The 18,784-nt window shown below is 32.6% G+C and overlaps 1 protein-coding gene across 1 annotated transcript in view; it reads right to left on the bottom strand.

Moving 5' to 3' along the window:
* LOC139513292 (stimulated by retinoic acid gene 6 protein-like) overlaps positions 1 to 18,784 on the bottom strand; it is a 70,403-nt gene that overhangs the window by 15,193 nt on the left and 36,426 nt on the right. The window contains exons 4-8 of the mRNA XM_071301657.1: positions 17,412 to 17,554; positions 10,689 to 10,809; positions 9,612 to 9,660; positions 6,507 to 6,668; positions 3,397 to 3,503 (exon numbers count right to left, since the gene is read on the bottom strand). Coding sequence (XP_071157758.1) covers positions 3,397 to 3,503; positions 6,507 to 6,668; positions 9,612 to 9,660; positions 10,689 to 10,809; positions 17,412 to 17,554 — 582 coding nt within the window. The remainder of the gene's footprint in view (positions 1 to 3,396; positions 3,504 to 6,506; positions 6,669 to 9,611; positions 9,661 to 10,688; positions 10,810 to 17,411; positions 17,555 to 18,784) is intronic.

The following is an 18,784-nucleotide window of genomic DNA, read 5'->3' as shown; positions in this document are numbered from 1 at the left end:
TTTCTGAGGAAAATGTAATGGAACAGAGGGATTTTCTTGCTATCTTAAATTTCTGCTCTTTTGTCGTGTTGTTGTATCCTCGATACATTCCTCATATCCAATTTGATGCTTTTACAATACAAGTGTCATATCGTTGAAATATTATCTCATTTTAGAAATATAAATTCAATGTGTATATATTTATAAAACAACTTAACAACTTGTAACAAGTTAAGATAAATATTCAGGTGCTAGATTATGTATTTTTTTATTTCATCGGCTTCCAAACATTTTAAACACAAATGACGAAGATATCTCAAAACCTTCATTTAAAATTATTCTTGCTGCCCACCGTTTTTTTAGGCATTTCCCCACACTGTACAGCAGTAGACCATATAATTGAATGTTTATATTCCTTATACTTAAGTTCGAGAACACTTACTGGAAGATATGTTTTGAGTCGGCCCATAAGATGTTATCTGCTTACAATTACTGCAATATTTTGTCAATTTGATTTTCCCACAAAAGAGATTAAGCAATATAGACTCCTAGCAGTTTTTGTTATTGAACGACTTCTATTATATGTTCATCTCCAAATTTGAGTTTCAACATTTTGTCTATAAAAACGAACTTGCAAATCTATATTCAATAACATAACATTATCATTTCTACCGATTCATACCATTACAAAAATCTACATTCATAAATGCATTTAAAAATGTATTTCTACAGTTCTACCAGTCTGTATCTAAGAAAGCCACCATTTTGAGTTCCAAATGTTTGGGGTATGTAATTCTCAAAAAAGAATTTACAAGAAAGTCACGGTTCGAACCTCAAAATCTACTTGTTGTCGATTATGAAACCATGCTGAAGCGTACAAAAGTATAAATATATCTAGTGTTTATGTTTGACATCCAGAGTAAAGACATGACGTCATATTGTTTAAATGATAAAGACGTTGCGACAGTTTCGACTTTTCCATTTATGGGATTTTAAGCCGAAATATTTCTTAAATAACATTTATTTTAATATGTAGCATTAAAAGGAAGATAAATGAATTGTATCTTAAGCTTGGCTTTCGAAAAACTTGTTACTGTAGCGAATATTCTTTTACAAAGTTACGCTACGCGTCGCTAGGTTAACTCAATTTGCGACTGTAAAATCCACATATTACGAATGCCAAGCTTAAAATACAGTACAGTTAACTCCTTATTTGTATGTTTCTATTTGGTTTCGTATTTTTCCATTCAATATTACAGAATTCATTTCGATAAAATACACTATAAACATCTTTTGCCACCAAAGTAAATTTTCTAGTTAACCTTCGTCAGGAACGCTCAAAATTAAACATTTGCAATCCGAGGCCAGACATAAAACAAATCAATATAAATCGAAGGAGATTTGGTGTGATTGCCAATCAGACAACTATTCATCACAGTACAAATAAGTAGAAATAGTAGATATAGATTTATTCAATGTCAAAGGAGTAGGTCCGGTAAGGACCGATTTTGGCCTCTACTTTCAGGTTCATCTGACGAAAGATTTTGACCACTTTTTAAACACTTAAGTGTCTATTTCATTTGAATCAATTAGTTTATGTGAAAGATTTGAACTGATTTAGTCATTAAAAACCATCCGATTCAAGTTCAAATATGAAAAATCTATCAAATATGCCGAAAAATGTCACTTTTCAGATGGTTTTTGTCAAAAATGAAAGTGGCCGCATCCGTGTTCATCCTCAACCTTTATATATGTTATGTATTATCATAAAATACAACTTACATTTCAATATAAAGGATGAACACGAATGCGGCCACTTTCGTTTTACACGAAAACCGTCTAAAATTTAACTAAAATGCTAAAATTGTGAAGATTTCAGTAATTTAGCATGACTTTATGGTGCTAGTACCCGATATATGTGCATTGTATTGTCAAAAACAGCCCACATTTATGTAGCAGAAGCATTCTACTGTCCAATAAATAACTAAAAGTTTATATTTTAACAATTTAATAAAACTGCTATATTTTTGGGCCAAAAAGGGGTCTTACTGGACCTACTCCTTTGTCTGAGAAATATGCATTTGTAAATATATTATACAGCATTTAGTTTGTTTACATTTATCATACATTCATTTTTACAGTGTTTATGACTGCAAAAATTTCGAGATGAATATTTTTTGGATATTTCCAATAAAGACGTGTTTTTTTCAACATTATATAGAAACTTTTTTTAACTTTGTAATTCCATAAATTAACATCTATATATTTATTTACTTAAATAATCATTTTAGTTTTCGGTGTTTTTGTTCTCCAATTGATGTTTTTTTCCCATGTTATTACGGAAATTCAGTATTTCAAATTCTCCGAATATCGTTTCAAACGATTTCAAAGTTGAAAAAAACCTATATAATTATATTGAATAAAAGTATGAAGATTAACATTTTTTACGTTTACACTGCTGTCAAACGGAGTGTTTTATCTTCACTTAAAATTCAGTTAAAAACCGATTGTAGATATAAATAATAACGCGGGTTAGGCATGTAAATTGGCTTCTGAATGTTAATCAAAGTATTGGTTAATGCATTATAATTTATGACAAGTAAAACCGATATCACAAAGTAATTTATTCTGGAAGTAAAAGTAAAATAAGTTAAAACAACAGATAAATCAATAAGAATAGGTCAAAACAGTCCAAAATTGTGAAAGAAACGTTTTTTTTTCTCGGAATATGCTATTGGTGTCTAGATAACTGCTGAACAAGAGTGTTCTAGATCAGTTTACATGATAGCTACAATTTGACTTGTACGTCACAGATTGATTCCAAATATATCCGTTATCTGGTACCTTTGATAACTGTTTACACCACTGGGTAGATACCACTGCGGTGGACATTTCGTCCCCGAGGGTATCACCAGCCCAGTAGTCAGCACTTCGGTGTTGACATGAATATCAATTATATGGTCTTTTTTTTAAATTTCCTGTTGACAAAACTTTGAATTTTTCAAAAAACTAAGGATTTTCTTATCCCAGGAATAGATTACCTTTGAGGTATTTGGCACAACTTTTTGGAATTTTGGGTCCTCAATGCTCTTCAACCTTGTATTTGTTTTGCTTTAAAACCATTTTTATCTGAGCGTCACTGATGCTGCTCTTCAACTTTGTACTTGTTTGGCTTTATAAATATTTTGATATGAGCGTCACTGATGAGTCTTATGTAGACGAAACGCGCGTCTGGCGTACTAAATTATAATCCTGGTACCTTTGATAACTATGAGTCTTATGTAGATGAAAAGCGCGTCTGGCGTATTAAATTATAATCCTGGTACCTTTGATAACTGTTTATTTGTTTGTATACCATTTAAAATAAATTTAAATAAATTCTGGTTATGTAAATGAAATATTTTCAATGATACCTACTGAAGTGATTTGGAATCAGTCTCTAATTTCGTTCCTCTGTCTTCTTCTTTCTGCAACAACCATCTTACATACTGCCTTTCATAGCCATTAATCACACTATGCTTCATCTTTAACAAGTTAAGATATAAAATGTCATATTACAGTAAGTAGCAAGATATGCGATTGTGATATTCATTTATACGCGAGGAGCAATCATGCCTGTTCCAAGTTAGGCATATAGTAGTTTTTATCCATTCGTTTGATGTGTTTAAGCTTTGGTTTTGCTTTTTTAATTTGATAAAGGATTTTCTATTTTGAATTTTCCTCGGAGTGTGAAATTTTTGTTTTTAATTTTTGCATAATTAGTGCATAAGGGGCACATACCTTGTCGACGCAACAGGTTCTGTTTCTTTTGGGACAATGAGCTTTCATCAATTGATGTATTCATTTATATAATGGAAAATATTGTTTGTGCTGTATTTAGAGACTCCTCCACCAATTTTTTTTATTTGCATGCAAAAATTACACCCACAAATGTAAGAAATAGATTGAAATATAAAATTATATTTATATATTTGTATTGACTCTGCACCTCAAACACACTGAGATCCAGATGGTATATATATTGTATGGTTGTCACTTGCTTATTTGTATGATATACTTATTTCTAGTACTGTATAGTTACTTGAATCATTATCCCATACGGTATATAAAAATTATTGAGTTAGATTGTCGACAAATAAAAAAATTATTGTGTATAAAATAATAATATAACATCTTCGCACGCTTAAGACAATAACAATCAAAACCAAGGAGTTAATAAAGACTCACAAAACCAAAAGACATTTACATCAACAGTTATAAATAATAAATAAGAAACAACACGAACTCCACTAAAAACCGGGGGTGAAACCAGGTGCTCCGGAAGGGTAAGCATTTCCTGCACCGTATACGGCACCCGTCGTGTTATTTCTTTGTTCAGTTCGGTAATGATGAAAGGTTATTATGACAAAGGAAGAATATCAGATATGATTTCTGACACACTTTTGTCATAATGGTCAATAAGCTCATGATGGCGACCGTAAAATTTAGTGAGTGATGACCGTAACTCATTTGCAATATTTTCTCGTGGGTTTGAACCCACCCCCAGTGAAAAGTGGTAATTTTCCGTCTATTTTCCGATTTCAAAACGACCTTGAGAGGTGAACACCGACAAGACTGTGTTTTTTTGTCATTCAAGTATTACCCTATAGTTACAGTAGTCCATTCATGCTAGCTGGGAGTATATTGGACTTCAGTGTCTTGCTTGGGAATTATTATTGTCAAGTCAGGTCTGCCTAAATGTCCGTTTTTATGGATTTTTGACAAAACGGTGACCTACATTTTACAGACTAGATTCCTATTGGCCATATTATACCTCGTTGTGTTCCTATACCACCTATGCATGCATATATGATAATAGTTTTTACCAACAGTCACTTCCAGTTACGTAGTGGCCATCAAAAGATGCCCACCCCCACCTGATTTTGGCTACTTTTCATGTTTTTCCGATTTTGAACTCTTAAACGGCTTTCAAAGTGCCAAATTTTCATGAACAGACATCTGAGAAGAGTTGATGGACCATGAACTGCTTGGTTAAAGGCCCTGCTATCATGACAGGTCAGTAGGGGCAGTTCAAAAAAAGTATGGAGGGTCATACGGGCCATCTAATAATGGTTGTCGCCATCACGCCTACAGGCGGGATTGGGGGTTAAAGGGTTAATTTGATTGATTCATTGCCCTGTCTTAGCAACTTTTAAAAACACATGTCTTATGTCTATCTCGAGATTCGCCTTCCATTACAAGGTAACGATTGAAGTTATATTTTTTTATATAACGGTTGTGGTCGAGTGGTCTAGAGCTATTTTTATCTTTTTATTTTGTATTCTGTGTAGGTTTCGGAAATAAGTTGAATGAGTAAGCTGCATTTGGATTAAACTGAGGTGCCTGATAGTATAAGGACTTGATGTTTTTGAATTGAATTTTGAAGATGTAAATTGATGTAGATGATAAATATATATGTGCAATAAAATTTTATCAAAAGGAAAAAGAGCACTGAACATGAGGCTAAGCGATTGGTGTTGTAGTGTATCAAAGTTCGAATTCCGCTGAAGGAGGGACAAAAAAATCGTCTTATTCTAAGACTTATGGGTGTAATTTTTAGACTTATTTAAAATATTTTGTATTAACTTTGCATCTCAAACATACTGAACATTGAATCTACTGTTGCCTATGGAGAAGGTTAAATTATAAAACTATAGAACATATTTATATGTTAATCATGCATCTCCTTTTTTAATAATATGCCCCTTTATAAAGTACGTGATATGTATTTGTATGTTGATGGATTATCAGAAATATTAAGAAAACACTGGATTTCTTTATTTGTATTTTGTCCTATTTTGTGAATAATTTCTGTACTTTTCTACTTGCAGCATTTTGTCTTATCCTTGCCTTAAAAACCCGTGTTTTATATTAATTATCAATATCCGGACACAAATTTGTAAAATAGCTCATTTGTGAATAAGTAACAAATTTTGAATCAACTGTCTCTATGTCATATTATCTATACTATTTCACAAAGTTCATCGAGCGGTGTTGCTCGAAGCAGAATTCGCTGTTTTGACAGTTTAATGGAACGGTCAACTTTTGCTTTCCTTCTTTAAAATTTAGCAGTGACGGTTTCGACACAGAGAAAAATCGTACACCTCAATCCAATTTAAGATTACTCTGCTAAATGTAGATATGGCTTACTTTTTCCTTTAAAGGACAGAAAGAAGTGGGTTTATATCACCGAATGAAGATGTATAAAATTATATTGAAAAAAAGTGAACCTATTCCAGCTTTTCAAATTTATGTTTATGTTTATTGATAAATTTCCATGAGGATATAAACTGAACACTAAAGAGCAGAAAGGTCACTTATGACGAATCAATGGTGTCGAAGAAATTTTACCAAGAGTGACAATTTTACAAAAAAAATCGCCAGTGCCTTACTTTTTTGTTGTTGTGTGCTTATCAATTCAAAAGTACTGTAGTGACCTTCATGAGGATATTGTTTGTCGAATTTTCATTTACTATGATAATACTTACATTTAGTTTTGTTTTATACGGAACTCCTCTGATAACATTAACAGTATCCATAGTTCCTTTATACAAGAAATAACTTATAAGAATGGTAAAGCATACCAATATCGGAACATTAATGAGTATCAGGTATGCTATGAATTTTATTTCGATCTGTTCATTTTCATTCTAGAAATAGAAAAAAAGCCCAATAAAATTAGAATACTTAAAGTAATAGATTCACAAACATATATTCGAAAGAAAATGAAGTTTCTTTAACAATAGGATACGACTTCGTAAAAAAAGCTGAAACCTTGTTTAATCTGATCTGAATAATTATGGTTCTGTGCATTATTTACTGGTTTATGTTAATTCATACTGAACGACAGAATTCGTGGAATTGATGAAGATCGTTACATGAAATAGTTTTTATTTACCTTCTTTTCCAATAACAAGTACAAGTGAATAATTTTTTTTTATTTTTAGTAAGACTATGGCTGTTTTTTGACACTTTATCAACATAACACTTTGAAGAGTATCTGTTTCACGTTTATAATATAAAACATCACACATACTACCATGTTCGTTTGCATAAAACGACTAAAGTTAATTTTTTTCAGAACTTAAACAAAAATTAACTTGTAACTCAGATATGTCAACTGGGAAATTAGAAATGTCCAACCGGTCTTTCGTACTATTTTTGAGCCAATATATGCTTGATTTTCCTTTTCGTTTTATTACTTTAGTAAACTGTTATCAGAAGACTCTTCAAATAATCAAAAACACAAAACAATTACCACAGCTAGATATCAAATGCGAGTAGAACGAAGTGATATACGAAGAAGGAACAAAAACAGAACAGAAAATATCTCAAATACGCGATCCCTTTGAATGGTTTGAGGGCTTACTATTGTTAGTATCTAGCCATTATGCATCATGTTGATTTGATACACGATGTTCACCCTTTTCCCTGTTGTCGTGCCAGCGTTCCTGGAGGTTCAGATTGATTTTTTTACCACCAGAACAATCTTTCTTATTCTTACTAGAAATGCACTTTAAAGTAATAAATGTTGAGACATGAATTGAGGGAAGTCTGTATTCTGTGGATGTCTCTATTATTTTAAATCTTTCCAAAAAACTTAAGTTTCTTGTTTATCCGTTAGAAAAAGAATAAGAAATTTTACATGTGCTAAAATCATATCTTTCTATTTAGAATATCATTTATGTTTATTTTCAGTGGAAAAAATATCTATACACCGTGCTGATGTGAACTTGCAACGTGTGTATTAAAAAGGAGAAAGTTTCAAAAGGGACATTAAAATATCATATGTCTGAGGAAAAATGACAACGCCATGGCACATAATAAAAAAAAAGATGAAAAGATTATTAATTTTAGATAACGCTGCATAGATGATTAAGCAACAAATTTCCCACCAAAACTTTGTGTATACTTCATATGATTCGGAAGAATGACCTTTTTGTAATCCATAAGTAGTACGCATCGTGTTGCTCATCAAGAATACACCTAGTGATAAGTCGCGTTCGATGTTGTCACAAACGAGGAAAGAGGACGGGGTTGTGTTGACGACAACAAGATTATATTCGTTGTCATCTGTGACGCAAGTACAAATGGGTACACGTACTATTGCTTGCTTTGAAAAACGATAATTACCAACGCAACTATTAACAAATTCAAGAATAAAAAAAAATCAAAAGCAAAGATGACTTTTTCTACATATGCCTTTTAAGGGTGTACAATCAAACTTTTGTAAGTGCATTGAATTCAAGATCATTGCGTTTAAGAACATTTTAAGCGGCCTCTATTATACCTATTTATATCATACCACTAGTTTCCGACAATTGTTGAATAATCACCATTAAGAATATACCAAATCATTTGAAATATTGTTTTTTTCCTCGAACATTCACTGTTATATGTTATGAATTATTTTGAATAATTATACATTATATAAATAATACCAAATTGATCTCAAAACGGTTAACTGTTTGATATTTTTAGTGTTTCAGCTCAAATATATTACAATAGACAAAACAAATTTAAAAATATTTAAAAAAAATTCTTGATGGAGGTAATAACAAATATGCGACGGATTAAACTTTCTTAGCAAATCACCAAGAAGCAAAATTGCTTGTTTGTTACATGTTAACCCAAAACCTTATTAGAAATCGTCTTATATCTTCTGTTTTCCTGTCTTTATAAAACAATAAAAACAATTAAGTAAACCTATAACAATATAAAAACTGGCAAAAAATATTTAAAAACACGAATGTGTCCTTAGTACAAGGATGCCCAATCCGCCCTATCATTTCCTAAGTTCAGTGAACCGTGAAAATGTGGGTAAATCTATAATTTGGCATTAAAATTAGAAAGATCATATCATAGGGAACAGGTGTACTAAGTTTCAAGTTGATTGGACTTCAACTTCATTAAAAACTACCTCGACAAAAAACTTTAAGCTGAAGCGGGACGAACTGACGCACGGACCAGAAAACAGTATGCCCATAAATGGGGCATAATGACACTGAATGGATAAAACTATAGAATGTATAATACCCGACACAAAGTAAGTAAGAGTAGCGAATATCTTTATCATTTAGCAGCATACAATCGAAATATGACAACATTAATAACTTTATGAATTATTTTTTTTGAGGAAGTGAAATCATTATTGATGATTTCTACAAAGTATATCCTCTGAAAAAAAACGGAGAGGAACATAAACACCACCTAAAATTGCCAAAGGAAATAAGATGTCGTATACACACAACATTATTAGATGGTGCTGACAGGACCTGTAACTTTTGGCGACAGTTTGAAAAAAAAATAAGCGGTTTTTATTTTCCTGTTAAATTTTCCCTTCATTCGTGGCCATCATTTGTATTTGTAAGTAAGATATCTTTAATTAATATATCTTGGAAAAAACTCCCTCAAAGTCATGAGGCTAACAACGATTTCTTATAAAGGAAAAAAACTATTATACAATTTTTTGAAGATCCGTATTTGTACTATTCCCATTGAAGAAATGATTCAGATATCCCCGTGTAAACTGGTCTAAAAGTCGACGTCACGATTTAAGAAACTCAAAAGCCATAAAACATAGAAACACTTACATCTTCGTCTTTTTTACTTTGGATTAACTCAAAGAGAGTTTCTGACATCCTGAAATTAAAATAACGTGTGCAAATCAAATGTATATTCTATGAATGTCTCACCAATCGTATAAAAGGTATAACTGATGAGCAATGCTTGGTGGTTGTTAAACACTTCCATATATATAATGATTGGTGATAAGTTATTTCGTAGAATTGGACGTATTTCAATCTGTGCTATACGCGTTCTTAAAGTTCATATAGATCGCTTACTATTCTGGAGCACTTGAGATTACCGCAATATTTTAGTGGGGTTCTTTTTGCTTAGTCTGTAGTCTTCTATGTTGTAATTGTGTACTTTTATTTGTCTGTTTGTCTTTTTCATTTTTAGCCATGGCGTTGTCAGTTTGTTTTCGATCTATGAGTTTGAAAGTCCCACTGGTATCTTTCGCCACTCTTTTACGGTGTCCGGATACCCGTTAGCTTTTATATGTTTATAAGTTAAACCGCTGAAACTACTAGACCAACTAGGTTTCTTAGAAACAGCGAATATTAAAATAACCGTATACAAAAGACTTATATAATGTGTCATATAAACGTATGTATATATATATCAATTAAGGTTGCTGAAACTGTTTTTAATTTAATTGCATTTCGTCATAGATTTAAAAGAAACGCATACAATTGATATTTAAAATTCCAATAAGTTTAACAAAGTCCGAATAATGAATTTAAGATGTGTGTATCTAATTTTAATGAATATCACCTCAACCTTAGAAAAAATTGTTTTCAAGAATAGTTCTTTCAAAAAGACACCTTCGTCGAAAAAGTTAAGGACCAAACACAAACTTTCCATTGATGAATGAAAACAGCCTTAATGTGTTCTTGATTCTATTTCTATCATCGTAAACAATAATTTAAGAAGTAACTTGTGTGTTGTTTTAGGATTGCAGAATGAGCTGTGTGTTTCTACGGAGGAAAATGTGGAATAACTTTGCTCAGAGTACACATGTTTATACCAGAACTAGAAAAGAAAGCTCATCGAAATATTTATTTTTAGCTTTAGTAGAATAATGAAAAGCAAGCATTTACACTTACAAGTATCCACAATGTAAAAATCCAACAACAGGACCGATTATTGGTGTAGAATGCCTAATGGCAGCAAATATTGGGTAAAATTTGAATGATGCCACAACTGCAAACAATAACCATACCGGAACTAGAATAAATAAATAAACATATATTTAACAAGAGGCTGTCACAACGACAGCAAACCGGATTTATTAATATTTATTTGTGTCCTGGCAATATCACAAGAACCATTACTGATGAATGGTGAAAGTGAAAAACGTCAATATCAAATTTGACCTCCATTTTGTCATCAGTATCAACATCTTAAAATTTCAAAAGCTTTGCTTAAATGGTTCATGAGAAAATGCACGGACACGACTGGAAACACAATTTTTCAATCTTTCAAGAACCATAACTCCTGAACGGTAAAAGTCAAAATCGTCATTATTGAAGTTGACCTCTTTTTTGTCATCAGTAACAACATATTAAAATTTGGGAAGCTTAGGTAGAACAGTTCATGTGTAAATGCACGGACACGACTGGAAACTCCATTTTTCAATCTTTCAAGAACCATAACTCCTGAACGGTAAAAGTCAAAATCGCCATTATTGAACTTGACCTCCATTTTGTCATCAGTAACAACATATTAAAATTTGGGAAGCTTAGGTAGAACAGTTCATGCGTAAATGCACGGACACGACTTGAAACTCCATTTTTCAATCTTTCAAGAACCATAACTCCTGAACGGTAAAAGTCAAAATCGCCATTATTTAACTTGACCTTCCTTTAGTTGTCAGTAACAACATATTAAAATTTTAAAAGCTTTGGTTGAACGGTTCATGAGTTAATGCACGGACAACATTTGATTGCCGCCCGCCCGCCCGCCGTACATCCCCAAATCAATAACCGACATTTTTGTCACAAAAATCCGGTTAAAAACACGTTTTCTATATAAATGCCATCAGGATTCCATCACAAACAATACATGATGGTCTTCAAGTATAGATTCTGCGTAGTGACGTTGTTTAACATCTTAACACCGTGTTATATTGTTCTTTCATTTGTCTTTGTTCTATTTTATTTATATTACCTTAACTGTTTGGTCTGTTTTCTGAGATATCCATTTGACGTGGCTCGGTACTTATACATCCCGTCAATGTGTTTGTGTTATCTATCATTTTTGCTGGTGTGTTTTGTATGTGCGACTTTTCGTGTTTCTTTAGTTCACATGACGTGAATCTGAACTTTTAAAGATCTCACCAATGTGTTATTGGTCTATTATACGTCATTATGTTATTGTTCTATTATAAAGTTGAAAATACTGGGGATATTTTTTTTTTACTCGCGTTATGGTATTAACCAGATGTTGATTCTTAAAAATTATAAATAAGATTCTGGATAGTTTAAAATCTCGGTCTGAAATTAGTTCTAACACACTTTTGATTTTTTAACCCTGTATGTCACCGTATCCCATGTGAAATTATAAATTTTGGGAATACTTTGAACGACAAAATTATTTTATATTTCTTCCTATGTTACGTTTACATTTGATGACGTTCAAACACGCGATGCAATACCTGTGGTTTTTAAATTTGATAGATGCTTTTTGTGCTTTTTTGTTTAATATTTGTATGTTTTGAGATTGTGACACAGTGATGACTGCTGTATCCATATTTTGACTATTTTGCTTATTATGGCTGTTTTGTTAACATATCGATGTAAATATAATGACTTTTGATGCGACTGTCATACAAGTGAGAGGTTTAGTGCTATAAAACGTGGTTGAATCCACCATTTTCTGCATTTGAAAATGCCTGTACCAAGTCAGGAATATGACAGTTATTGTCCATTCGTTTGATATGTTTTACACTGAAATGCAGTCGAGTTTAGCGTTTGATAGTTCATTGATAACATTCTTGCGTATCACAAACAAATAACTTGTAACGTTTCATTTCAATGGCCGAAAGATTCAAATACAACAACGATCGTGGTGAGCACGTGAATTGACACGGGTGATCTGATCGACAATGGAAGGTACTATTGTAACGTTTGTGGGTCACTTTATTTGGTTCATTTATTTATTTCATTATTACTAGGTAATAATGTAGGTTGGTCCCCTCCGTAAAACATTCAGTATGCCTTCGGAATATACAAATATTATTGTCAAGAATTTCAATAACGGCCGGGAAACAGACTAGGTACTATGTTACATCTCAGCTCCTTTGTTCTAGCCGGATCACCCCAGTTTCAGGTTCTTTGTTATGCATGCTTTCCTTTGTTCTGTAACATTTTGGCGGAAATGTCAAATCCAGTAGAAAACTTATAATTAATTATACGGAGAAGACTATCTATCAAAATTCACGTAGAAAAAATCCAGTATATATGCTGGGATTCGACCTTTAGCATATCAAGCCACGACACATACCACGTCACCAGGACGACTGGATATGAACTATCAGAAATTTTACATACTTAAAGGAAGCAAGATATTTTTATAACTGGGGCGAGTTGGCAGACCTTTACTCAGTGGGGTTTAAACCCTTTTCGTTAAATAAATGAGTTGTCAGACTGATTGTTCAATTTGATTTTACACTTTTTTAAAGTTGGGCGAGTCGGTTACAAGAGTGGGGCGATTTTTTTCATAAAGTGGCGATATAGTGTGGGCCGATTGGCCAGTGGGGCGAGTTGACACTATTTGATATCTACTCATCGTGTTAGGGGGTCATAAAGGGTATACATCATATAGTAATAGATAAAGTATATAATAATGGTTGTGTGGCGTTCTAAACTAGATTTTATGAATTGTAAATGGTTTTTCGTCTAATCTAAACCAGCTGGGATGTTAAATAGTTATCCCATTCGGACTTGGTTTGTCAGTGTAAGATCACCCTCTGGCCTCCGGCCATCGGGATGATCTTACACTGACACACCGCGTCCTTAAGGGATAACTATTAATTACTACGAACGTAAATAGTTTACAAATCTTTGATAAAAAAATTTGAATTAATGTTTTGTGAATTTCAAATAGTAGGGTCGAAATATTATACTTGAGTTCTTTATGCATGCATGCAGTAGCACAATTATTTTGTACCGCATTATGAAAAATATAAAGATAAAATAAAATACATGTGCCGCTTTTATACGGATGAATATTTGAACCACTTTTAATTTCTTTCATACTGACGATATTTCATTATCCTGACAATATCGTAGTTACTTATAATAAGGATCTCGGCTTTGCTCATTGTTGAAGGCCGTACGGTGACCTATAGTTGATAATGTCTGTGAAATTTTGGTCTCTTGTGGACAGTTGTCTCATTTGCAATCATACCACATCTTCTTTTTTATATCATAATACTGATCCATTACAATAATTTATGATGGATTGCATATTCCTCTTTTATTATTTTAATGCTATAAAACAAACACACAGTATCTAAGCGTTTGGTCATTCAGTAATAACGTATCATAAACAGAGAAAACTGTCCCCAAAGGTAGAAACAAAACAACAATAATCGTATCATTTGTGCACGTGAATGGATTAAGAGAAGGCATGTTGGTGTAAAAGGATTGAAATGTTACATCGGCGAAGATTATTTCTTTTGCATGTGTGGAACTAAATGATAAATAAATACGTGTGAGAAATGTCGTAGTTTATAAGGAACAATACAAATGTTCTGTTTTCGATTTTAATTGGATGATTAGTTTTCTTTTAATTTCATACCGTAAGAATAGAGCTTTACGTCATAACATTGTTGCGCGGTCCGCCAAAGTGATCTATGGTAGTATGCATGCGTATTTATAAGGAAATACAAAATCATCACATGTTTGATAAACTGATAAACGAAATATCAAGAAATTAAGGATGACTAAATGCATGTACAAGAAGGAACTCACCTTTTTATCAATACATTTAATGAATAAATAAAAATTAAATATCGCCGGAGTTTATAAAGTACATTTCATTCCACTGTGCCATGGTTTGCCATCTCCATTTTTCTAAACAAATCATGGTTGGTAAGGTTACATGTTCTGAATTTACTTAGAATTTCGGGATTTTTTTTTCAAAATCAAGTAAAATGAATTAGAAAAAAACTCACACCATCCTATGTCAAATACCTAAAACTTGCAAAAGAATATGAACAGCGAACATGAAAGTTTATAACACAGACCCATTTACTGAAAAAAATCGAGCAATTATCTTAAGTATGTAATTTGGTTATTTGTGTATTTAAGTACGGTTTCATTTCAAGTATACAACGTTAATTCATCGAGTCCATTGAGTATATTTGAAGAAAAGGCAAGATGAGCAACACGGCAAAAAAGGCAGGATGACGATTTATGTAAAAAAAAATCAAGATAAACTAGTAAAAAAGGAAAGACTGAATAGACTGAAATGTTAAAAGACGGGATGCAGATTACAACTTAAAAAAATGCAGGACAAAATATTTCATTCAAGTCCCCCCCCCCCTAAATTTAAAATAAAATGATAGCTCCCTTACGGAAGACATCAAAAGATTAAGTTAAGAGGGGGGTGGGGGTTAGTGAAAAAACTATGTGCATTGAGTTTTTTTTTATCCTACATTGAACTTTTGATGTCGTCCTTTAATCCAGAGAGGAGACAGTTGAATTAAATATTTGATGGGGAAAAAGTTCAGATTCTTAAAGTTTGAAATTTTTCTATTGCTTAAAATTATAAAATCAATGAATTTTACACGCACATATATAATAACTTGAACCGAAATTGGATAATCATGAACACAATCATGCACGTGAATACGACGATGGAAGCTTTTAACGACCTTGACCAGCTACGTGAACATTGATCAGTCCATTCAACGTTATAGTACGTGTGTTCTATTTTCGCAGGTGTGAGGTCGAAGGTTTGAATTGACCAATGAAAACGATCGTTCCTTAAAGATTTAATCTAAAAAAGTTTGTTTGACTGATTATGTCGTACGACCTTGGTCGCAGTTACCTGTATCATTTGATTTTGCCATTTGATTAGGGACTTTCCGTTTTGAATTTTCCTGAGTTCAGTATTTTTGTGATTTTACTTCTTAATCAGAAATTTGTTATTAACAAGCATATTGTGCAATATTGTGAGAAAATATACTAATTACGATGAAGTTAAAGCCATATTAAGATTATATGGTAATAAAATTGAAAATTGAAATGGGGAATGTGCCAAAGAGACAACAACCCGACCATAGAAAAGACAACAGCAGAAGATCACCAACAGGTCTTCAATGTAGCGAGAAATTCCCGCTCCCGGAGGCGTCCTTCAGCTAGCCCCTTAACAAATATATACTAGTTAAGTGATAATGAACGCCATACTAAACTCCAAATTGTACACAAGAAACTAAAATAAAAATAAAACAAGACTAACAAAGGCCAGAGGCTCCTGACTTGGGACAGGCGCAAAAATGCGTCGAGGTTAAACATGTTTATGAGATCTCAACCCTCCCCCTAAACCTCTAGCCAATGTAGAAAAGTAAACGCATAACTATACACACATTAAAATTCAGTTCAAGAGAAGTCCGAGTCTGATGTCAGAAGATGTAACCAAAGAAAATAAACAAAATGACAATAATACATAAATAACAACAGACTACTCGCAATTAAATGGCATGCCAGCCCGATACTTCAATTAAACTGATTGAAAGATTATGATTTCATCATATGAATATCAGGCACGATCCTTTCCGTTAGGGGTTTAGTATCATACCATCCTAACATATATGAGAAGAACATAACCCGTGTCATGCCAACAACTGATTTTTGAATAAATGTGTTTAGTACCGATGAAAAGACCCGATAAATGAATCAATATTAACGCCAAAATATGCAATCTTTAATGACCTGACAACAGTATTGTAACTATATCCTTCTTAATAAGTTAAGAATACGAAAAGCCTAGGATCGTCTCATGTGCTCCGAAAGGGTAAGCAAATCGTGCTCAACATGAAGCACCCGTCGTGCTGCTGATGTAAGTAAGACTCAGTTAGAAGTCTCGTTCAGTAGTATACGTTCAGGGAAAAGAGGAGGGGTTTGTCGTTATGACAATTGAATATATCCGTCGTCATCTATGAAACTAATAATCCTTTACGGTCAACCAACTTGTCGAGCGAATAAATTCAATGTCACAGCTTGGAACTTTTCGTTTTATTGCTTTTATCAAGGACATCATGATTTGAAATAGAACTGTGGAATATCGGTTTAATTTGGAGATCATGCTGGAACATGATTGCTGGATGTCTCATGATAGGAAATGCAAGCTCCGGAATATTGTATCAACATGAAGATGTCTGAATGTTACTATGAAATAGAAATGGAAAAATTACTATTGGAAAGCTAAATATATCTCTTGTCTTAAGGTTTTGTTCTCACCGACCCTAATTGTCGATTTACGACATGAAAGTAATCATGTCAGTTTCATCAATCTTATATAAGATACCACGAATATTTACTATTTGCATTAACAAGATCGGAATACTCAAGATAATGTAGAGGTCTGAGTTGTTTTCTCTGATTTGTTTATGTAATTTCTAGTAGTTCTTATTTTAATTATCAGAATTTTCGTTATGATTCTAGCATTTATACATTAAGAAAACCTATATGCATTTGATGCCTCATAAGGCAAGCATTGTTCCTTAAATGAGAACAAACAATAAAAAAATAAAGTGCCATAAGATATAATATGCAATTTAAGAATGGTCAGAGCAGTGAAATGGGTGATCCGTTTATTACCTCTTATCCATGGCAATATATCACTTGAAACTGATTTCAACTCCTCGGGATCCAAAATGAGCTCTAATACTGCAAATGATGTGCATCCAAATGCTGCCGCATATATATAAACAAAAGTGTCATCGACGAGTAAATCTACAGGTCTGAAAAAAATTATTGCAAATGATTATGTCATTAGATTTGACTCATCAGATCAAAACACAAAACCCTCACAGTCTAAATCTTGATCAGTACACAGCCAAAAGGTTTATTCAAAGATGTTATTAGATTCTCAACTAGGTCCATGTGCTTCCTCAAAAAATGGACACCGTCTATTTTTGTGGACAAGGATAGAATTAAAGACAAAAATCGCTGTTTTTATTAGTCTTGTCGACTGTTATTTTTTTTTCTCTATCTTCTTTTTTTTATGTGTAAAAAACAGAAATAATGTAATACAAAATTCGTCATATAAGGGCAATCACTCCGATAAATAGTTTAATAATCATGATCTAGGCAAAGTTTAAGTTACTGCAAGCTTTTGAGTTTGGTTTTTGCTGATTGTCTTTGCTATATTAAGTGGTTATCTATCTGTCATAGTCTTTAATAAGACAATAGTCAAAACGTAAAAAATTGATAAATATTGTCATTTAAAAGCATTATCACTCTTTAATCGAGAGGACCGAAGATTTTCCGCCCAGTTGACTGATATGAAAATCTTGTATGGCTGATAATTTTTTCTGTATAAAGTGTCTATCTATTATAGTTTTCACGATAAAGACTAGAAAATTAGAATAGTGTCATTTAAGAGCAATTATAACTCAAATAAAGGGGTGAGTACCGTAGGACGATTTTTCGCCATATTAACTTCAAAGTAGTTCTTCTTATCATACTTGCTTATATAAGTGTCTATCTATCGATTACAAATTTTTAAGTTGTAAGGCAAAAACAAGAAATGGTAAAAACCGTAAATAAGTACCCTTACCAAATAGTCCAAAACACCTGTAGTTTATATATAAATATGCCATTGGTATGCCAACAAAAATATGCCCTGTAGAAAACATTAAGGCAGGGGTAATCCGTAACAAATATGTAATTCGGATCTCAGACAGGGTATATAATTTGGATTCCCGGCTTAGGGTTTATATCCCCTTTCCATCAGTTAAGGACGTATAAATTCTAAACCGGGAACGTCACAGTATATTACCTGTCGGATACCTGATTAACATATATTACGGATTACCCCTGTCTTAAGCTTCTTTTTTTTTTTTACAGTGCATCTATTCTTTTATTAAATGATAAGAGCAAATAAACCCTAATACGGATACATCAGCATTTGCATTACTGTTGACGTTGTTCTGTCGATATAAATCAGAAGTTAATATTGCTTTTCGAAC

Source organism: Mytilus edulis, chromosome 2 (genome assembly GCF_963676685.1).
Source record: "Mytilus edulis chromosome 2, xbMytEdul2.2, whole genome shotgun sequence".
NCBI lineage: Eukaryota > Metazoa > Mollusca > Bivalvia > Mytilida > Mytilidae > Mytilus > Mytilus edulis.
Note: the sequence above shows the minus strand (reverse complement) of the source record. Positions and strands in the feature narration are given on the sequence as shown.